The 22,881-nt window shown below is 48.6% G+C and overlaps 1 protein-coding gene across 1 annotated transcript in view; it reads right to left on the bottom strand.

Annotated features, from left to right (window-relative positions):
* The window catches only part of ARHGAP36 (Rho GTPase activating protein 36), a 31,589-nt gene extending 9,102 nt beyond the window's left edge, over positions 1–22,487 (bottom strand). Inside the window, exon 1 of the mRNA XM_045868222.2 lies at positions 22,417–22,487. Coding sequence (XP_045724178.1) covers positions 22,417–22,474 — 58 coding nt within the window. The 5' untranslated portion in view covers positions 22,475–22,487. The remainder of the gene's footprint in view (positions 1–22,416) is intronic.
* Positions 22,488–22,881: the final 394 nt, after the last annotated feature.

Here is a 22,881-nt window from a genome sequence, read left to right as displayed (position 1 = left end):
TTTGCCTTTTGCCTTTCTCTATTTACCAAAAATTGTGCAACTTGATTATACGATTCTTTTTTCATGAACAAAGTATCAGTTTGTACCAAAACAAACAAACATCATTTCGAGGCCATTTCTAGTGAGACTCCCTACTACAGGATTGGATGATCAGAGTGAAGTTTGTCTTAGTGTATTGGCAAACCTGTTTTATATGTCCCTTCTCCATGGTACCCACTATCTCAGACTGCTCCTGGGCCACATAGGATCCCTCAGTGGGGATCTCCCTGGACCCCATACAGCATTCTTTCCTGCACATCCTGGCCTCTGTTACTCATTTATTCTTTCATTCATTCATTTTTTAAAAATCTATATGAGCTACCCACTTTGTGCCAGGCACTAAAGATTCAAATATGAACAAGATAATACTACTCTTTTCATAAAGGATCTAACAGTGCAGTGAAGGAGACATACAGGGCGGCAACAATTTACAAAACCTTGTGATAAGTCAATGGCCAAGATATAATCAAAGTACTGTGAGAGCAGAAAGGAGGAAACATCTAAGTCTGCCTGGAGACAGCGCTTGGGGGAGGGGGGGGGAGTCCAGAAAGAGAACAGCTTGTGCAAAGGCAGAGAGATGGGAGAGAGGTTGTTATATTCTTAAAGCTGTCTAAAGGGGATGGAAGGAGACAAATCTGCATAGGCAAAGATGAGCTCAGGAATGGCCCTGAAAGCCATGTTATGGAGCTGGACCCTTCTCCTGAAGGCAGTAGGGAACTACTGCAGGGTTTTCAGTGGGAAGTGACAGTCAGGGCTGCAGCTGGAAAAAGCACAGGGAGCAGTGAAAAGCCTGGTTTGGGTAGAGAGTCTGAAGTAGGTAGATCAGCCAAGAGGCAAAGAGATGTTGATACAAGCCAGTGTCACTGGGGCTAGGGCAGGGGATGGATTTTATGGGTAGAATTGATGGAACTTAGGGGAATTGTAATAAAAAGGAAAGAATTTAAGACAGCTCCAAAGGTTATGGTTTGGGTGAGTGAATGGATGCTGGTTCTTGACAGAGAAGATAATTTGGGGGAACTAAACCTTTGACAAGAAGGGAAGTGGTCATATGCCATTTTTTTTTTCTGAGCCCCCGTTTGCCATGGAGTTTTATGGTAATATTCTATATATTATAATTGAGTTGGGGGGGCTTAAATTCCAAAGATCAGGTAATGTGGCTTTAACAGAGGAAAAGTAGGAAGGAGTTTATCATTCAATAATCTAATAAACGAGCTCTGTCCAAAAGAAACACACTAACAAACGCACAGACCCACAAAAATCCCACCCCTCTTCTGTTTCCAAAATTCACTTTTGCCCACTTTCCTTAATGGCCAAAAGTCATGCATGGCAATAATAAACTCCTGCCAGATAACTGAAGTGCAGTATGAGAAAAGACGAGGAGTCTTTCTATGGCTTCGGAACTGAGCTAGGAGGAAAATCTTTAGCGTGGATTTTTTTAAAGCTATTTCAACTGCAAAGCACCATCCCCTGGACCCAAGGTGAATGCCCAAGCCCAACCACCAAACTGCATCCACAAAAATATCATTTTAACCAAAGATATATGCACAGCACCCACCTCAGTCCCAGACTAAGTCTCTAGCAAGACCCCATTCACAATAGCAGGTCCAGAACCTATTAGCCCAGGGTCTCATCCTGACATCTACAGCCTAGCTCTGGCTGAATTTTTCTGACATTACTCCCTCTTTCCCCCCTTTCTCCCTTTTTCCCCCTTTCCCCCCTTCACCCCCCTTTCCCCCTTCCCCCCTTGCCCCGATTGAGACATTTTTGTACCTGTTCTGCAGCTGCAGCTACTTCTTCCAAGGCTTCCCAGATCTGGTCATCCAGAGTAGGCTGGTTCTTTAACCCAAAAATCAAGATGAAAATCAATCCCTCTCTCCCCCCAAAATAAGGTAAGAACAAACAAGAAAACCTCAAAACAACACCAGCCAAGAGAGAGAGAGAGAGAAAAGCCTTTGAGAGATGAGTCAGCCTCAATGCTTACAATTACGAAGGAAATCAAAGGCCTTAGAATAAACCGTTTGTCATTGCCTCCTGCTCAAAGATAGAGGGCTAAACTTAAGAGCAATCATATGCTGCAGTTGTGCCAGTAAAACTGACACTGTCTTGCTTGCCTTCAAGTGTCTCAAGGCACCAGGACAATACAAGACAGCAGCAGAGTTAGGGAGGCCAGTGTGCCCAGACAGGAAGCAGATGGAAAGGGTGGGGAGCGGGGACAAGTAAGCAGGCTTCAACACCACCGAGAGAGAGAGGCACAGTAGCAGGTTCTTGAGATCTGAATACTTGTCCTTAGGCCTGGTTTTCCAAGCTCCTCACAGGGAACAAGGTGCCAAGAGATCTCTCTGGCTCCAAAGTGTCTTCCCCTTCCCCCTTCAGCATGCCATGGGGTTGGCCTGAAGTGACCATGACATCAAAAAATACAGGAGAAGGAAGGGGAAAGGGGGCCTCTCAGTTTTCAGCCTTGAATTCAAGACATTCCTTAGACAAATACTCTGGTGGCCCCTGGAGTTAGAGCTAAGTAGAACTAAGTGCAAAGCAGAGCTTTACAATCTCTTAGCTGTGTGACCTTAAGAAAATCATTTGAATTCTCTGAGCCTCAGTGACTTCCTCTATAAAATGGGGAAATGATACAATACCCATTTCAGCAGTTGTGTGAGAATTAAATGAATAAAGTATGTGTGCTATTTAGCATTGGTTTTTAATAAACACGTTGATCTTGAAGTTTCTTTGCAAAGGGCCTGAGTTTACCAGAAAATATCAGGTTTCAAAAGTAATTACATAAAATTAGAATTTGCATCAATACATACAACACCTAACTCTGTTCAAGCTCTTTTACTAAATTTGAATTAAATTAAAACAGGTAAAGAGATCTTGGGAGACTGTTGGGAATAGATCTTTTCTCTTCAATCTCCAATGGCATCAGGGGCAAGTCAAAAAAAAAAAACTTACAAAATTTAGGAAAACAAAATTTAGGAAAACTAGGAAAAATAGGTCCATTTTTCAAATGCTATTATTCAGGTTAGTAAAATGCCTATATGTCTCAAAATTTATTTTTCTTTCAAACATCCAATTTTACATTGTCACTGGTGAAAGAAAGCGCAATTGTATTTAGATCAGTCAAAGGGCTAGGATAGGGCGCCTGGGTGGCTCAGTTGGTTAAGCGACTGCCTTCGGCTCAGGTCATGATCCTGGAGTCCTGGGATCGAGTCCCGCTTCCCCACTTCGGGCTCCCTGCTCAGCAGGGAGTCTGCTTCTCCCTCTGACCCTCCTCCCTTTCATGCTCTCTGTCTCTCATTCTCTCTGTCTCAAATAAATAAATAAAATCTTTAAAAAAAGGGGGGGGCTAGGATATTAGCAGATGCCAAAAGAGAGAGTTTGAACAAAGAGCAGAGGGACACCCAGAGCAAGTCTCTGGCAATATCAAAAAGGGAAACACACGTAAGTTGCATCAAGCTTGTTCCTCACGTCCTCCCGAAACGCATGGCACAGATGGAGAAACAAATTAACGTCAGAAAGGTCACCCGCTTTGACATTGTGAGGACAGAAATGCTTTCAGCGAGGCATAAATCCACAGCCCTCACATTTTGGAGGACTAATTTACTCCATTGCCCCCATCAAATAGTTTGGGATTGCACAGTGCTCACTAGTAAACACTTGTGAGAATAAAAGTGGGGACTGCACCGATGCCATCATTTGAATCCTTATAAACTAGGCACTTTATGGCACCATCAGAATTTTGCTCCAAGCCTCTGATTGCTCCTCAGAGTTTGAAGAATCGATAGTGGATGAGACAGGCATTGCGTCCAGGTTATTCAAATGTCTACAGCCAGTGACAATGGATAAAGACATCCCCAGTAATATATCATGACATAGGAAAGAGATACAGGTCTCTAGATAAAAACATTTGGGCACCAGTTTGGTCTGCTGGCACAATACCTCAACCATCCCTGAGCTTTAATGAATTAGCCTTTAAGTTGTTACCCTGTAACCTCCATTTCAGCAAAGGCTGCAGTCATGATGAACAAAATGGCTCATTTTATCCTATGCAGTGATGGTGCCCCAAGATAATTAAATTTGGGGACAGTGTTCTTCAATACGTGAAGTCAGCCCATCACGCCGTAGCTGAAACTCATAAACTGGGGGTAGTACTGTTAAAATATATTGAGAAAGGGTGGGGAGGGGGGACAGCTTCTGGCTTCAGGAAAAAAAAAAAAAAGAATGTTTCAGGAACTGCTTAGTATATTAGAATGGATCAGAGAGAAGGGAAATTAGCCATCACCTAGTCCATAGCTTCCATTCCACAGTTCAGAAAACTGAGGCTCAGGGCGCCTGGGTGGCTCAGTCGTTAAGTGTCTGCCTTCGGCTCAGGTCATGATCCCAGGGTCCTGGGATCGAGTCCCACATCGGGCTCCCTGCTCGGCAGGAAGCCTGCTTCTCGCTCTCCCACTCCCCCTGCTTGTGTTCCTGCTCTCGCTATCTCTCTGTCAAATAAATAAATAAAATCTTTAAAAGAAAGAAAACTGAGGCTCAGAGCGGGACAGGAGTTTGCCCAAAGCCACACAGCAATTTGACAGCAGAATCTAGACAAGAACCCAGTTCTTCTCAGTTCTAGGGCTCTTCCCACTGCTCCACCCACCTTTTAATAGCTGCCAAATAACACATGGCTAACTACCAAAATCAAAAGAATGGACACATAATCAAAGTTTGATTCCATAAGCCAGGGGAAGTCACATCTGAAGGCAGGCAACCACCATGAATTACAATCTCTCTGTAAAATAAGTACAGTCACCATTCTACAGAATGTGGGATGCCCTTTTTTAAATGTTATTAACTGCAGAAACTACTGGAGCCCAGGATGGTGAAAGGCAATGTTTATGCTACAAACGTCCCAAAAGATAGTGTAAACAAGGTGATGGGACACCAAATACAAGGAGCTATAGATATTCGCACTAGCATCTGTGGGATGTGTCAGAGTGCACAATAGTGCTGGCATCACAAGCCATGTCACCCTTTATCGGTTTTCCTCCTTTGGTTGCTGCTTCTAGTATGTCGTGGCCAAAAAAGTAAAGAAGATGTTCCATCAGTAGGAGGTAACCTGCTTTTGAATGTCTAATTTGTCTCGTGCTTCTCATTCTCTCAAAAGCTTTCAATATGCCCATTATCTCTGGGCCTTAACACACAGTAGGTGTGCAATAAGTGTTCCTTAGGTGAATCATAGGATTTTAAACTTTGAGGGTTTTGAGAGAACGTAAAGGTCTTGTAATTAAAACAGAAACAGTTATTCGTGATTCATGGATAAATGAATCATGCTATTTTATTCTCACAATAACCCCTGGGAAGGAAGGGGGTGGGGTATTATGTTTCCCCATTTTACAGATAACAACAACCTAGGGCTCGGGAGAGGTTGTGACTTACCTGAAGTTGCACAAAAAAAGGCCATGGAGGAATCTGATCTGGGAACCAGCTGTCCCTACCTATCCTCAGGCCAGGCCTTGCCTTTCCCACCAAATCATGGTATTTCTTGGTTGTTCATCTGCTGCCCGGAACTGGGACAGTCTGAACTGTGACTGCATTCTTTCCTAAGAAGGCAGCTGGATTTCTGAGGTCTTATTTATACACACTATTCTTGGGAAATGGGAATAGAGGTAGATTAGATAGGTCAATCGATCGATTGATTGTTGGCTATGAGAAGTAAAGAAGAAGAAGATGATGATGATGATGATGATGATGAGAGAGAGCTGGCTCAGAAAGACTATTATGAAAGATAGAGGAGAGGAGTAGATAGAAAAAAAAGGCACCAAAAGCCCTGTGTGTTCCTCCCACCACATCCCTCACCCTGGCCTACCCCCAAGCTGACAGGATGTCATCCTGGAAAAGTCCTGAGATATGGACTGGAAGTTGGGTTCAAATCCCAGCCTCTCCACATGTAAGATCACACACTCACCAACCAAGTGACCTGTAGCAAATTATCTCATGCTTCTGAGCCTCAAGTTCCATCACCTTACAAAATAAGAATCATGATACCTATTAGGTGTGACTGTGGTAAAGATTAAATAAAAGACAGGGCAGAATGAAATAATCCTCCAAAGGACACAGTGCTGTACCAAGGTGAGGAATTGCCCCCCATAATATCTGAAAGTGAAGTCTGAGCAGAAGTGCCACTATCTGGAATGAGGCAGACAGTTTCCCCCCTGGAGAGTGCCTTTGCCCCATCCTTTGAAGGCAAAAATGGGTACTCAGCCCCAGTCAGCAGGAAGCACACTTTCAGAGGGGATGAGTTCAACTCTTTCTTCACTGTCTTTCAGTGATCAGAGATGCAAGACAACTAACTGTGTGTGGAGGGCGGACGGGGGGTTAGTCTAGGCTGTGAAATGTAGACAAAAATGAACTGGCCCACAAAAGGGATTTAGTCTCCACCTTTGTCTTCCACAGCACACTGTGCAAGCCATCTATGCTAGGGATGGGGGAGGAAAGTGGGGAGCCATCTGGAGTGGAAAACCCCAGTTTCTGCCCTTGGGATCTTACAGCCTAGTTGGAGGTCACATAAATGTCAAGAGCCTGAAGACCTGTCAAGAAAGGCCCATGGGTCTAATATCATTCTTCCCTGCACTAATTTAAATACATTTCCTCTCCTTTTTTCCTTTAAGGAATATTAAGAATTGACTATTTCCTCAGGTCCACTAGCACTAGGAAGACCCTTACTCAGCTGTACGGTTTCAGTAACCTTTGATTTATTTTCCCCATCTTCTCAACTCCCCTGTCACCCCAAGCCCCCCCTCTTTAAGACACACTCCCTTTCAAACACAAGCATTCATTCTCATTGACATCCACACACACACTCTCAAGCTCTTTCACATATGTATTTTTACACACACACACACACACACACAGAATGTATTTGCTACAACAGAGAGAAGGAGAGAAATAAGACCCTGCCTTCAAGCACTTGTACCTGCAGAGGGGGTACAAACCACAGCTGGGGCTTCTACAGAGTGGGCATAAGACAGAAAAGACCAATGGAGACACTCCCCCAAACTGTCTGGACAGACCCCTAGGAAGGAAACCTCTAGAATAAAGTTGTTCTCAGAATCTATGCTGAGAGCTACCTCTTCCCCATCTTTGTTTCCCCACCCCCACCTGCTTCTCTTCTCCTTTGATTGTATCTTCTCCCCAACAAGCATCCAATTTGCTGCCAGTTTTCTTTTTCAAAATCCTGTCTGAGTTGCTGTCATAGAGAATTGGGGCTGTGGGAGATGTTTTCCCCGGTAGTTGTCGTGCTAAGAATGGTATTTTAAAACTACATTAAAATAACCAGATTTTTAGGGGCGCCTGAGTGGCTCAGTCGGTTAAGCGTCTGCCTTCGGCTCAGGTCATGATCCCGCGGTCCTAGGATCGAGCCCCACATCAGGCTCCCTGCTCGGCGGGAAGCCTGCTTCTCCCTCTCCCACTCCCCCTGCTTGTGTTCCTGCTCTCACTGTCGCTCTCTCTCTCTGTCAATTAGATAAATAAATAAAACCTTAAAAAATATTTTAAAAAATAACCATATTTTTAAAAATATCAGTGTCTGTCTAACTACCTATCTATCCCCTCTTCAAAATTAGACCACCGTCTCGGCTATGATGCAGTGAAAAAAAACCCTAGACCAGGAATCAGGAGGCCTGCCTAGTTACTAAGCAGCTGAGTGGCCTTGGGAAGGTCGGTGAGCATCTCCAAGCCGAAACACAACTGGGGTAATTTATTATCATCCTGTCTATCTAAGAGCACGGCAGAAATACAGATCTCAAGTCTGCGGAGTCCTTGGTACTTCCACAGGACTTCCCCAACTCCAGGACACGGGGCCACACTGCCACTGTCCACAGCTGGGAAGAAAGGGCGCCCCTCGCCCCTCCGCAGGCCTAAGGGCGCCAGAGAGCTGAGGGGTCTAAGCGGGTCTCCCTGTCTCTCCCTCCTGGCGCCGCAGCTCTGCTGTCTGCCCTTGACCCTCTTCCCCTCTCCTCCCCCCCCTACCCCCCGCTAGGTGACGGCGGAGGGAGAGGGGAGGAGGACAGGGACGAGAACCCGCCAGGCGCGAACTTTGCGCCCTCTGCCTCGGAGGCTGGTCCTGGGCCTCCGGCTGCCACCCTGCCGCAGAGCGCGGCCTTCTGGCTGGGGTGCGCCACGCGCGTCCCGCCCCGGTGTGGCTCGAGAGAGCGCAGAAGCTGCAAAGTTAAACAAAGCCCCGCGGCGCGCAAAGACCCCTCTCAGCTCCCACTCCCTGCCGAGAATAAGAAAAATTAAAATCTTGCTCGCGAGCTCGAGGTTTGAACATTGAACGCGAAACCCTGTAACTTGAGCAGCACTCGCGGGCTTCTTCTCCCTCCCTCACGTCGGGTCCTCCCTCGGGGACCCTCGCCTCCCACTCTAGCCCCTCAGTGAGCTGCACTCGGGTCCCTGGAGCCCTGCCCCTGCACTACCTCTTGGCGACTCTCCTGGTCCGGCCACGGAATAAGTGGCTGCGTGACCCGCTGCTCAGTCGTGCGGCTCAGCCGCGGCCCGTCCCGGGACGAGCTGCAGGCTCAGCGAGCGCTTAGCTCTGCCGCTCAGATTCCCCCACTCCCTGTAAAACCTTCCGCGGTGGGGCAGGGGCTGCTGATTCATAGCAATTTTCCACGCAGCAGCCAGCTGAGTGCCTTACGCATACCTGTTTGCTAAATTCCCTGGGTTACTCCCACTGTTTCTCGCTGTACCCCACAATCTTCGCTCCCTTTAGTGAAGCTGATCTCTCCTTCAAGATTCAGCCCAAGGGTCCCTTCCTCTGAGTGCTCCAAATTTCCCCTCCTCTGGCCATACTACACAATCTCACATTACAGGCGAAGGAAAGGCGGAAGTGGAGGTTTAGATGGCTAAGAAACTTACCAAAGGGCACAGAGATAATCAGTGGCAGAGTCAAGAGGAAGACCCAGAACTCCTGGACCGACGCTCAGCGCACTTTTTGCTACCTTTCATTGCTTCCCCTCTGCCCTTATTTGTATGGCACTGGAGGGCAGGGAACATCTCTTGTTGGCCCTCTGCACTCAGGGACTGCACCAGAAATAACCCCCTCCCCTCCTTGCCTCATGCTTCCAGCTCCTTGTTTCCCATCTTGTCCAGGGCCTCTGCTCTTGCAAACTCAGAGACAAAAAGGTCATTTTGTTCAAAGTCCAGTGCAAGAGCAAACAGAAGCTGACTTCACAAAGTCCTCTACCCACCTGGATGAGAATGGTCTCAGTAACCCCCCCCCCCACCCCCGCAACACACAAACTGTAGTCTTCATCTTTCTTTTTGTACCTTCTTGGCACCTTGCGAAATCAGAAGGCACTCACACCTGCCCAAACCATCTTACCTTCTAATACCTCTTCCAAAAAATGCTGCCCTTCCAATCTGCAGCCCAGCACTGATATGTACAAATCACTGTTCAGCCAAGCAAAAATATATTATGCACAAGTACTAAATATTTTCATCTGATGCAACAAGGGTAATACGGGGTTATAAACGCAAGCTCTCAAGTGGGGAGAATTTCAAATATGCAATTACACCCCCTCCCAACTGGATTTTCTCCTCTCCTGGACAAAGTAAATGGACAAAGGGAGGGTGTTGTTGATGCAGAGGGACAGAGATGGAAAAAGAAAGAGGAGAGTCAAGAATGCCAGAGACTATGGGTGACCCTGGCAAGAGGGAAGGCACAGGAAGCAGAGCCTGGGCAAAGGAGAGAAGGAATGAGAGGGAAGGGGGAGGAGAGTGGGCAGATGCTGACTCCAGGTGTACACAGATACTGGGGCAGCCCATGGAGACATGGACTGACTCCCCAAAGGCTCAGGGAGGTGCTTTCAGGGACCTGGATTGGAAGTGAGATCCAGAAGCCCGGTGGCAAGTCTCTCTTATTCCCTAGCAAAGGGAGAGAGCTTTTGGCTCCAGCAGCAGAATGGGTGGCGCTCTTTACACTTGAAGTACCACCTCACCATCATCAGGACCAGGAAGATGCCCTCTTCTCCTTCTCCTCCCTCCCACCCCTCCCCCCACAGTAATTCAATAAATCTTACCCAACACAGGAATGTAATTTGAATGCCCAGGGCAGTTTTCCTTTCCATTGAAGAAGAGGATCTCTCCCTCTCCTCCTGCTGAAAATGGGTTGGGTGCTGCCCCTTTATACATTCTAGAGCACCAAATCAGGAGAGGGGGAGAAAGGGAGGGAGCTGCAGTTTGAGGCTGGTCCAAATGGTCCCTGGCATCTCTCTCTCTCTCTCTCTTTCTCTCCCTCTCTCTCTCTCTCCCTTGTTGGATTTTTCTGTAGCCCCTCCTTCTGGCCGTGGCAGCTCTGCTCCCCTTCCTCACTGCAGCATCCTGAGCCACTTCCCCCACCTTTGTGATATGGGACTGATATTGGGGAGCATCTTTCTGGTGATGCTTGCTTTCTACTGTGGGATCCTAGACTGATATACCAGGGAAAGATTTTAGTTGGGAGTGGGTGGGTGTCACAGAAGATGAAAAGAGAAACCCATTCAGGTAGCCAACTGCCTTGTCAGGAAAGCAACACAAGTCAGCGTTGGGGGCCGTTGGGAGTCATGATTTGAACCTGAGTGCATGCGGGCCAATTTAGGCAGAAGAGTGACAGGTTGTTGGCTTGGGTTACAGTGATCGCCTTGGTAACATAAATACATAAATACTGCACAATATATTAGTGAAAAGGTAGATCACTGAAGATCACTCAGTCTATTTTCTCAACTGCAAAATAGGGGAGTAAATGTTCACCCTATAGCACCATGGGGAAGAGCGTGTGAAATAGCATCAGTAAAGTACTTAGCACATGGCCTGGCACAGAGCCCCTTGCCCCCTGAACTTCCTTCTTGTGTTGGCCACAGGAGGGAAAAGAGCTTTCCCGGGGTTACATAGCAAGTAGCAGAGTCAGGATTGGAACTCAGGTATCCCAAACACCGCCCCCCCAAGAAGGGTGCTTTCCACTTCACTTCCTCCTCTAAGAAGGCTGTCAGGGCTCTCCTTGGGGACCCGGCTGGAGTGGAAGTGGGGGGGTGGGTTAGGAGCCGATTCTATGCATCTGTATATAGAGATTCTATCACTTAGCACCAGCCCTAGGGGCTCAGGCATCTGCTTCATCCCCATGCTCATCATCACTCAGGTAATCTCCCCATGCCATCTTGGACGGATTCATTGCCACTTTAGCACCACCCCTGCTGCTCAGCTCTGAGACTGTGAGTCACCCTCTAGCTGGCCAGGGCCTCTGCCCTCCAGGAAAGAGGCTTTCTTCTTAATTGACTGCAGAAGCCTCAGCCGCAGTGGAACAACGCCCTTCCAGGCAGCCTGAGAGATGGACAGCTTTGAGGAGGAAAGGAATAGCCCCCTACTCCAAAGCCTTCGTCCTCTTCATCCCCACAGTGCCTGGGGTGCCACTACTGGAGTCCTCTCTCTGGATTCCTTATGATAACTCCTTTGGTGCCCTCAAGTCTCAGCGTTTCCAAAAGATTTTACCCAGGACATGTCTTTGCCGCATGCACACCGCCACAGTGCTGGGTCTGCCGCTGTGCTAGGCACTCACGAGACATAAGGTAAGAGATGTCCCTGGCACCCAATGAGTGTTCACGACAAATTTTTTAAAAAGATTAACGTGGCAACTTGGAAAGGAGGAGAAGAACACAGGGAGAAATAAAATAGGAAGTACCTGTGAAGAGTGGAGGTGATGGAGAGAAGGGCCTCGCCGCAGCCCCAAGGACTGGGGCTGTGACCTGGAATGTCTTGTGACTATCAAGTGGCATCACTAAAATCACTGGTGCAAGCATTTCCCTTAAACACAGAACATCGCTTAAGTAATTGAATGCTAACTGAACCCCTGTCCGTCCTCTGCCTTTCTGGCCTGGCTTGGGGGCATCATCTGGTGGCCATATATCCCTCCCTCTGATTCCCCGGTGCCCCAAACTTTCAAATCTTTATCTTTGATTAGGGTTGGGGAGAGGAGGAGGGACTGGAGAGGAACGGAGGTCTTCCAGATCTTAACTGGGATAAGCACTTTGCATGTGTTTCCTCCTCCCAACTTCACAACCACCCCGCCGACTTAAGTCAGTGACTTGCTAAGCTAGTCTGCTAAGCCTGCAGAGTCAGGATTCGAACTCCAACGACTCTCGACTCTCGGAAGCCTCTGGCACCGAGCTTTACAAAATGCGCCGCAGGGGGCAGATGTCCTCTTCCTCCACCTCTCCTACACCTGCCGTCCATCTCAACGGAAAGGATGAAAGCAGGCGACGAGAGCCAGATGGTGATCTGGCCGCGGAGCCTTCTGGAGTGAGCCCTGTATCCTGTAGCCTGTACCTCAGTTTCCTGCTGGGGCTACTTCGCCAGGAGTGCAAAGTACCTTTGGCGACTCTACCGCCCCCTGCCGCCGGTGGCTCCCCGGCCCTGGCCGCCATTCTCAGGAGGGCTTGTGCGCTAAGGGGAAAAAACAAAACAAAACAAAAACAAAAACAAAAACCTCACCGGTAGCCCAAGAGCTGTCACAGGCTGTTGCGGGCTGCAGATAGCTCTACCAGATTTGGTGACATAAGCGGGAGGGAGGAACATTTATGACGTCCTACTATGTGTCCAGCGCGGGGTCAGTGATTTTTATGCAGAAAATGATTTGCTTTGCAAAATAGTGAGTTCTCCATTAAGAAAAGTCTTCAAGCTAGGTTAGGACAGGTTTCGCAAAAAGCTTCTCTGCAGATCTAAACTCCTTACTTCTTGAAATCAATAAAGCCCTCCAACCCTTAACAGCCGTCCACTCTTTCAGGGAGAGGAGGAAAAAGCACCCCCTGTGGCGCAAAGGTCAAAGCGGTGTAAGGGTCTGGGGGAGAGTTCAGGAGGAGGAGCCTCCCGGGGGGTCGATTATACGAGGAAGCAGGGTCCCCGCCGAGCCTTCACGCTCACCACACGCTGGCGGATTCCCCCGACCTTCCAGTTTTCCTGCGTTGCGACTGGATGCCGCCTGGACCCAACTCAATCCCTTTGCTTGGGACGGGGGAACAGGCGCTTTAAGGGGGCAACACCTCAGGTCAAAGGGAAAAGAGCCTCTGTGCCTGCTCCGCCTCGCTGGCCCATCCCCCCTCCTTCCTTCCCCTCCTCCTCTCCTCGCCCCCTTCTCTTCCGCCCGGAGGGAAGGAGGGGGCGGGCTGTGTGTGTATGTATGTATGCATGTACGCGTGTGTGCGCGCGCGCGCGGGTGCAGTTCGTCTGTGTGTGCGTTCGGTGTGTGGCTGGGTGTGGGGTGTGTGTGCGCGGCGCACGTTTTAGCCCGAGTGCTTGGTGTGGAGTGTATTTGGTTTGCGCTCGGACAGGGAGCGTGTGTTTTGTGCGGTGTTTGTGTGTGCACGCTTCTAGGGTGTACGTTTCTGCCCGATTATGGTATGACTATGTGGGTGCGATCCGGATGTGGGTGTGTTCGATGTATGGTTTCTGCCGGGGTTTGTGGCCGTGCTGTGGTGAGTGTGTAAATGTGTGCAGTGTGCATGTGTGTGTGCCTGTTGAACCTCATGTGCATATGTGTGTTTGGTGTGTGTTTACCCTTAGATGTGTTGTGCCAATGTGAGTTTACGGGTGGTGTTTGTTGGGGTGTATAGCGTGTGAGTGAGTTCATGAGCGAGATGTCTTTATGTGAGCCTACTTAAGGTGTGTGTTCAAAGGTTCATGTGCATGAAGGTGTGGGGTGTGTGTGTCTTTGGGTGTGATGTGGTCATGTGTGTGGCGGGGATGCATGTGGCTAGTGTATGTGCTCAGATGGAGGGTTGGAGACCGTGTGTATTTTGGAGTGGGGTTGCAGCCTGAGTGTATGGGTATGGTGTGTGAGAGAACAAGGTTGTCTAGAGAATCCAAGTGACTGTGTGCTTGATGGTTTTTTTTAAATTTAATTTTATTTTATTTTATTTTATTTTATTTTATTTTATTTTATTTTATTTAGTTGGGGGTGGGGGCGTTGCGCCAGGACTGGGACGAGGAAGGAGGTAGGGGTCCGCGATTCGGGCAGGGTCACCCGCAGGCCTGCCCTGTCCCGTCTGGGTCCGCCTGCCCCTGGCTGGTGCGAGCAAGGCCCGCTGGGGCAGGGCGTGAGCTTACCTGGCTGCTTAGAGGAAAGAAGAGGAGGGCGCGGCACGTGATTGGCCAGGTAGGGCGCCCAGGGGCGCGGTGCAGGGGCTGGTGGGAGTAAACTGGAGAGATTCTTGGTCATTCGCTCGACACCCCTCCCCCCCCGCCAGGATATCCCAGTCCTTGCTTAGCTGAGCCCAACTATTTGCTCAGGCCATTGCTGCTTCACACCTCCTTGGCTTTGTGTGGGCAGATCCAGTTGCCTGGAATCCCTTTCCCCCTGGGCCTCGTGACAAACTCCTACTTATTTTTTGTAGCCCTAACTTAAGAGTCACAAAACTTTCTCTGCCTTTCTGTACCCCTCCCTCCCAGTTGAGTGCTCCCTCCTTTGAGCCACCATAGTTACACTCTTCATACTTCTCATGACATGATCATACGTAACTGCAATTATTGGTCTCTCCTTTTAAACTCTGAGCTCCTGTAGAGAATGCCTGGTATAGTAAGAATAATGGTAGTGATCATCATAATAACGTTACCATTTATTAAGCACTTATTGTGCACCAGGCATTAGGCTAAGCGCTCTTACATGCATTACCTCCTTGAGACCTCACAATGACTGCGAGGTAGGTGGAGCTAGGATTATTGCTATTTTACACACCAAACATCAAGCTCAGAGAAGTAACTTCCCCAAGATCACACAGCCAGAGGGAGGTGGAGCTGGTATTTAAATACAGGTTTGCTACATTCCCCAAACCTTTCTTCTATATCAGGCAGCCTCACCAAGAGTCTCCTGATTCCTGCTAGGCATTGAAGTCTCTATCAAACAGTATCATTTCCCAACAAATCTTTCTTTTGAGTTTACTGACAGCACCAGGAGTGCTCAGCATAATTACTTTCTTTGTCTCTCAGACAGTTGATACCTTCTCCACCTAATTACCTGCTTTGTTGACACCTCAAAATCTTTAATTACTCTAGGCTCATAAGCACCTCACCAGCTCCAGTTCTGGGAGCTCTCCTTAGGTTGGTGCTGAAAGAAAGATCAGAGAATGAGCATTTTCTAGCCATAGGGTCAGGGGAATTGGGTTTGGAGAAGGATGGAGTGAGGGAAGCATTTCACAGCTCTCCCAGAACCGCTTTTACAACATTACCACCAGAAGTTGGTATGCAGTAGATTTCAAACAGGACAGGCATCTCCATATCAAGCTGCACATAGAAAAACAAGCAGATCCCCCCAGAAAATATTCCTGAATGGCCCCATTTTGTATTATTCATGTTTGGTGGGGAGCACTGTGCTTGTCTAATGGAGCTCATGCTGCTCTAATGCCTTCCAAGCAGCCTCATATGAGAAATCCAAATTAAAACAATACATTGCATTTGGGGGAACACATTTATGGGGGGTGTCAGGCCAGTCACGGCTTCCAGCTCAGCCCCCGGGGGACCAGCCTAGACTGCTGCAAAGAGGTCAGGGGGTGGATAGAGAGGGACAGTTGAACTGTGGTGAGTCACTTCACCACTTTTCAGGGGGGAAAGCGAGAAGCACGATTTAAATTGCTACTGTTATTATTGTGCCCTTTCAACTGGCACAAATGAGCCTGGTGTGCGGCGGAAAAGCAGCTGGAACATCCATAAAGCTTCCCCCAAGCTGGGCCTGGGTCAGCACCCCATCCTGGGTGGGCAGGAAAAGCATTGCCTAAACTAATATGTAACCAGAAAGTCTCCTTTTGAAAAAGAAAAGGCGGGGGGGAATAGAGAGGCCAATCTAAGTAACTCAAGGCCCATACGAGGAGTTCATTGCAAACTCTGGTGTCTCCCAGCATCTAGTCTCAGGCATTTGGCTTTCCTGCTGCTGTGGGCCAGTCTGACACCTCCTCTGAATATACCAGCTTCACGTGCACGTCTCAAAGTCACTCCTGTGAGGCCTCTCCCTCTTTTAAGGTTCTCTTCCTTCCTCCCATCCCAACACACACACACACACACACACACACACACACACACACTACTTGGAGCTTAAAATCCTCACTATACGTCTCTCTCTCTTTGGAGTTCGTAACATGAGGATTATATGGGGAATTGTAAAGGTGGGAAAATGCTTTAATAACCCCCATTACTCTCAAATGTAAACAACCTGTAGGGGCAAGGCACAAGTGTGAATTTTATTGAGGAGAGGGGGGGGTCTTGGTTTCCCCGTGAGAGTAAAGCCCTTTACAGATGAGAATCTTTGTCTTTTCCATGGGGGCAGAGGAGCTTTGGAGTGCGACAGGGTTGAGTTTATATCCCAGCTCCATCGCTTACTTGTTGTGTGATCTTGGGAAGGTTACTTCATCTCTCTGAATCTGTTTTTTCATCTGTAAATTGGAGATATTAACACCTGCCTTAGAAATGCTCAGATGACTGAAAGGGGTAGACTATGGAAAGCGCCAGCCAAATGCCTAACATGCACAGTAAACGTTCAAGAAAAGGTTAATTCCCTCTCTCGCTGTACTCCCCCCCCCATCATATACCCCAGAGTGTCTCAACCACTTTGTTCAGAGACTGAAGCCGCCTGACTGAGCTGCCAATTTTCCTCATTACTGATGTGTCTGACACTCTTGAAATAGTCCCTCTTCTTTTAGGACAATGTTTTGATCAGCCTAATGCAGCCCGGGAAGAACTGGACCCTTAGTCCAATTCTCACTCTGCAGTTTCTCCTGGCAGTGTTAATGAGACCAAGGTTTCAGTGGCAATACTCCATGTAGGAAAGTTTCAGACTACCTGCCCAGTGTCTAGACTCCCCCCGCCCCATCCCAGTTATGGCCTGAACTCCTCAACCCTCACTGCAGACCCAGTCCCCACTCTGTCTCCTAAATATGTGCCATGGTACTCAAGGGAATGACAGCATGACTCTTTCCTGGCTAAATTGCCCTCCAGGACTCCTGTTTTGTTTATCCACCACTACCCCAGAAATTAAAAAGCATTTCAAAGGCCACCCTTTCTCTAGCAGCCACCAAGGTTGGGAAGTAGATGGGGTGATAAGGAGAGATATGATGGGTATTTTTCTGAGATATACTTTGCAGCACATAAAATACAGTTCCAGTTAGTTGTTTATCTGTTCTCAGTTAAAGGAAAGTAAAATCTACCCTTTGCGGAAAATGGTAAAGGGAGAGAAGACCCCAATCTGTGCCCTTTCCTCCCTGGTTCTGTTGCCTCCCTCTAGAGACAAAAGCAAGTCACTACAAGCTAAAGCGGCATTTAAGCAGGAAGTGGTAGGGGAAGATTTAAAAAGTTGAATGTAGGGGATCGATATAATCCCAAAGAAGGATAAAGGGGCTACGGAGTAGAGAAGTATTGAGATTTGAGGCCAGAAAAAGCTCTGAGAGGCTGGGCTCCGGGCGTTCCCAGTCTCTGGAAGCTGCCTTCACCTTCTCCCTTCCCCTCACCCCTCTTATCCATCCTGCATGCTACCCCTCACTGACCCCCAGACTCCAGCATGCAACATTATCTCTTCGTGAGTCCCTCTGAGGATTTAGGAATTTAGAAAAACTTCTCCAGCGCCTACCTATCTCTGCCTCTGAGGAGGCCCTGTAACCTCTGCGTGGAGGAGGGGAAGGGGAGGGGTAGCAATGAAGGGTCAGCCATATCGTACATCTGGTGAAGCAGGGGTTTAGAATAGGCCCCGGCCATTTAAGAAGCTTCCCTGAGTGCAGGGACCTACCGGTGGCTGGGTATTGGGTGCCCATCCCGAGGAAGCCGCGTGGTTTCTCAAGAGATGTATCTGAGACGTGACAGTAGCTGCCAAGGCTCATCAAACACGCCATCTACCTACTTCTGCTGATACATGCGAGAACAAATGATACTGCCAGAAGGAAACAGAAAGCATTTCCTAGTGACTCAGAGCCCCAGCGATGAGGACACAGGTGGTATTTGCACTGCATCTTCCAGTTGAAATGTGCACTTCTTCACAGAAAGGGATCTATAAGTAATCAAATAGATCAAAGACCAGAATTTGGACTCTGGGCAAGGGAACAGCATCAACATCATACTGACCACCCAGCAAGTGTCTGCTGTGTATCAGCACAGGGCTGGGAACTTTGCAAGTGTTCTCTCTTTTAATCTCACTCAAGCTTTGAACTCACACCAAACGGGGTCCGAATCCTTGCTCAGCCACTGTGCGGCAGTGGACAAGTTACTTAACTTCTCTGAGCTTTCGTGTTTTTTTTTTTTTTTTGGTTCGTTTTTGAGCTTTTGTCTTCAAAATAATGATAATAATACTTACCTCAGAGAGTTGTAATGAATGTTAAATGAGATCATTTATGTAAAATGACTGGTCTGTAGTAAATATTTGGAGAAGGAACAAAGCACATCTTTTGATACCTGAGCCATAGAGGGTATTTAGTGTAATTGATATTACCATATGAATATGATTATTCTTATTTATAACCTGGAAATGTAGGCATTATTATATCATTTGAAGAGAGGTTAAATAACTTGCTCACAGCAACACTACAAAAGCAGGCCTGGGACTCAAACCAGTTTTGCTTCTTCCCACCACTTTTAGAGGACACTTCATGGTCATTAGGGAGACCACGTTTGGCTGACCTGATCTAGACATTACATTTAAACTAAAATTTGAAGGGGAAAAAAAAGCCCTTAGATTAAACACTGCATAGTGGGATTCTAGGTCATAATCTGGACTATTTGCATATCATAGGCCCTGTATCAACCTTTTTAAAACATTTTTATATTACAAGAGTAATGTAAAAACAAACTTGATAAAGGTTTTAAGAAACAGAAATAACTATTATGGCACCCACTTAATAGAATCTCATACTTTACCTTGTTGCTGAATTTCCTTCCAGTCTTTCAAAAATGCATACTTGACACAATTGTAATCATACTGTTTCCCAAATTGCTACATAGTCTTCATGAACACCATCTCGATGGCTGTAGACTAGTCTAACAAGTGGTACGTCATAGAGTCTGTTTAACTGTTCCGCTAGTGTGGGATGGTTAGGTTATCTTAGTAGATAAGTGTGAAGAAAGGAACAACGTTGCTTTCACCGTTGCCATACTCCCCCTCAGGGACCTGATGTCCTACTCTATCAACACCCAGAACGCTTTTTGTCATTTGATATTTAAGCTTAATGAATGTCAACTCTACTGCTGGAGCCTGAGGTACTTTTTGCAAGAGTATTATTTTCAGCCAGTCTTCATCACACAGATTCTGTATTTTAGCCTCATGGTGGGTAAAGTGTGGGCTAACCCAAGAACCTAAGCTCTGAAAAATAATCCTGTTACAGCTCAACCAGGCCTGGTCTTAGCAAATTGGTTGGGTCCTGTCTCCAAGAAAAGATCAAATTTGTATGTAAAGTGGGCCCCAGGGTCCCTTCAGCTTTAGAGTTTTGGCCGCTTTACAGAAGTCCAACTGTCTGAGGCTAAATCCAATGCCAAAAACGAACTGGAAGAGAGAATTTCAAGTGGGTCAATTGTGCTGTCCCTTTCCCTGGGAAAGAAGGCCTTTCTGGGCCACCATTCTTCCCAGATCTCAGTGATGCCTCGGCCAGATGTCTTCATATGGTTGTCCGTTGTCCACTGCTACCCTCAAAAGATTACTCTGACATACCGACTATCTCCTGGGAAAGCGGGGGTTGGTGGGTTAAAGAACATTTAGAGTACTTCCCCCACTCTTTCCATTCAGTGGCCAGCTACTCCCCCCCACCTCTGACTCCAGAGGATTTCTGGAAGACATCCGAAGGGAGGCACCCAGGGCAATTATAACCCTACGGAGTACCAACAGTTACACTTCGTGCTGCGTGGCATTTGTCAGGAGGAATGCAATGAATGGGTTCTTACCTGGTCAAAAAACTGTACCCAGAGACTGATTGCGAATTGCAGAGTGATGTCGTGTGACTTAAATGAGATCATACACGTACAAGACTGAGGCTAGCGCCCAGCACCTGGGAAGCGTGTCACAGATACCGGCTGCTCTTGGGTGAGTAATAGAGCTGGTGTAGGCAGTGGTGTGCCAGTGGCATATATGGGGGGACAGGTCCTACCAGACTGGAAATTCAGTAGCAAATCTAAAATCTTGCACTTGGGGTCAAACACCAACTAAATACAGAATGGAGCCTCTGAAAAGAACTTGGGTTTACTTTTTTTTTTTTTTTAAAGGAAGCTTCAGTCGAAAGTACTTCCAATATAAATAAACTACTTGTGTGAACTGTGTGGCATGTACGTGGGATTTGTGTGTAGGATGTGCCTGTGTGGTGTGGGCATATTGTACCGTGTGTGAAAAGTACGCGATGCGTGTGAGGCATGTGTGTTTGTGCATTCGTGATTTGTATGTGGGCATGTGTGGGTGTGGGAATGTGTACGTACGTGCATATTTATGGCTACGTATCTGTATACCATGAGTGTAATGTACGCTTCCAAAAGAGGGAAAGTCAGCCATCCAGGACTATATTTACGGGGGCACAGCTGGAAATCCTCTTTTGGCTAGGTCACTAAGCATTCACAACTTGGAGTGTGTTCAAAGAAGAGCAGCTAGATGCGGGTAGGAGCCCTGCGGCCATGTCACATGTTAAACAGATGAAGGAACTGGGGGGGCTGGGCCTGGATAAGAACAGGGGTGAGTGGGGGTGGGGGAATGGGGAGGGCTGGTGCTGTTCCCTTGGAAGGATCATGAAGGTCAGTGCTGGGGCCAGAAGGACATAGATTTGGGTTCGGTTTAAGGAAAAGCCTTCAAATTCTAATAGACAAGGGTGTCATTAGATGGGGATGGGCTTCCTTGTGTGATATTAACCCCCTCCCAGTGGGGTTATTCATAAAGGAACCATTTTATCCTTGATCTCACTGGAGTCACAGGACAACCTTGTAGGCCAGGTAAGCGTGGAACGGTTCCCCCCTACCCCTTTTTGAGGATGGGGTGCCTGAGCCATAAGGCCTTAAAAGGCATTTATATAAAACTCCCTCCCCCCCCTTTTTTTTTTGATTTACCAGGATCACATAAGCCTGAAAGAACGTACAGAACAAAAAGTTAAACTTTCTGTGTGTATGCAGATCTCTTTCCTTCTCAGAGATCTTGTGGCTTGCCAGAGATTGTACTTGAATTTGCTAAGCAAGCTGTAGCCCCTTAGCAATACCTTGGACTCCTGGGATGGTTCTCAGCAGGGTGCTGAGGCTGACAAGAACTAAAAACAAGTTTTTGCTGAAATAAGTTGCTGAGGCCCACCTTCTCCCTGCCTTTCCTCTCCCCGCCTATGAGGGGGCAGAGGAAAGAGGAGACAGCCCAGGTTTGGTCTATGGCTGGTGACCAATGACGCACTCTCACCAATATAGATTTTGGAGGTGGAGACTATGGAAAAACAGGTGGCAGTGGGGGCAGGTGGCAGCCTGGAAGGGGTGGGGCCTACCAAGGGGGAGTGAAGGACAGTGTGGGTGGGGGTCCTGGGAAATCTCAAAAAGAAAAAAAATCAGTCTCCTGAAACTTTAAGGAGGAGTAAAAATAATCAGTTTCCAAAATGTGCTTCATAGAAGCAGTTCCACAAAAGGGGTGAAATGCCACCCATATTTTGATCCGTGCTGTGATCGTTGCACACCTATGGCCTCAACTCCACAGGGAAAGAGGAACCGAGCATTGATTTCAAGCACCCAAGGAAAGACCCAGACTAAAGACCCCAGGTCTCCGCCCCTGGGCAGTCTGGGGCAGTGGGCAGTTGGCAGGGCTTCAGCAGACCCAGATTTGCTGCCAACTCCTTGTATGACCTTGGGCAGGCCTTTGCCATCTCTGGGCTTCAATGTCGCCATCTCTGGGCTTCAGTGTCGCCATCTCTTAAATGAAGGGGTTGAATTCGACGACTCTAAGGGCCCCACGGTGATATTCCGTAGTTAAGATTGGGATGCGAGGGACAAGCTTCGGGCAAAAGGACACCCCCCCCCCCAATCTTCAGAGTCCCTGGGCCCTGGCCGCCCTGCCAGGGACGTTCCCCCTCGGGACTTTAGGGCCCTTGGGCAGCGGGAGGGCGCGTCGGGGCCCAGGGCTCCGCGGTCTCCCAGCGCGGCCAAGCCAGCGACTCCGCCCCCGCGCTCTCCCCGCGTCCTGCCGGGCCATTAGCGCGATTGCTCGCCGTTCCCGGCAAAGCTGGTGATTTATGCGGGGCCTCGACGGGGCAGTCCCTGGAGCCAGGAACAATTAGCTAAAAGCCAGCGGGAAGGGAGGCGAGGCGGCGGCGCGCCAAGCCCCAGGGCGCCCTGCCGGGGCTGCAGCCGCCGGCCGCCCCGGGCCGAGCACCCCAGCCCCCCGACTTGGTGGGCCCCACTCACCACGGCGGGGGCGGGGCTCAAAGGCCGAGGCGAAAAGGCAGTCCAGGATCCACGCCATGACCCGCGCCGAGTGCCCGCCGCCTCGCAGCTGGCTTCCGCGCTGTCCCCGCACAGGGCCGCCCTAAGTAGCCCCCGGTGACCACGCCCTGAGCCGCACCCTGCACCCAGCTCGGAGTGTCTTGGTCACCGGACACCTCGGGCTTGTCACGAAGGGGGCAGGGCCTCAGGGGAGCCCCCCCCTCCCGCGGGAGGAGAGGCCGCGGATCCCGCAGCCCCTTCCCGCAGCCCCTTCCCCCACCCGGAGGGAGGCCAGGATGCAGCTCCTGTCCCAGGGAGCTCACTCTGAGGGCGGGACCCTGCCCCTACCCCGGGGAGCCCCGAGTTTGAGTGGGAGGGGAGGTCTCTGCCCCCAGGAGCCCTTGATCGGGTGCATAAAAGCGGGCCTGCCCCCAGGAGCTGGAATTT

This window comes from Mirounga angustirostris, unplaced genomic scaffold, assembly GCF_029215605.1.
Source record: "Mirounga angustirostris isolate CCGP_5_RB_7025 unplaced genomic scaffold, mMirAng1.0.hap1 SCAF_11, whole genome shotgun sequence".
NCBI lineage: Eukaryota > Metazoa > Chordata > Mammalia > Carnivora > Phocidae > Mirounga > Mirounga angustirostris.
Note: the sequence above shows the minus strand (reverse complement) of the source record. Positions and strands in the feature narration are given on the sequence as shown.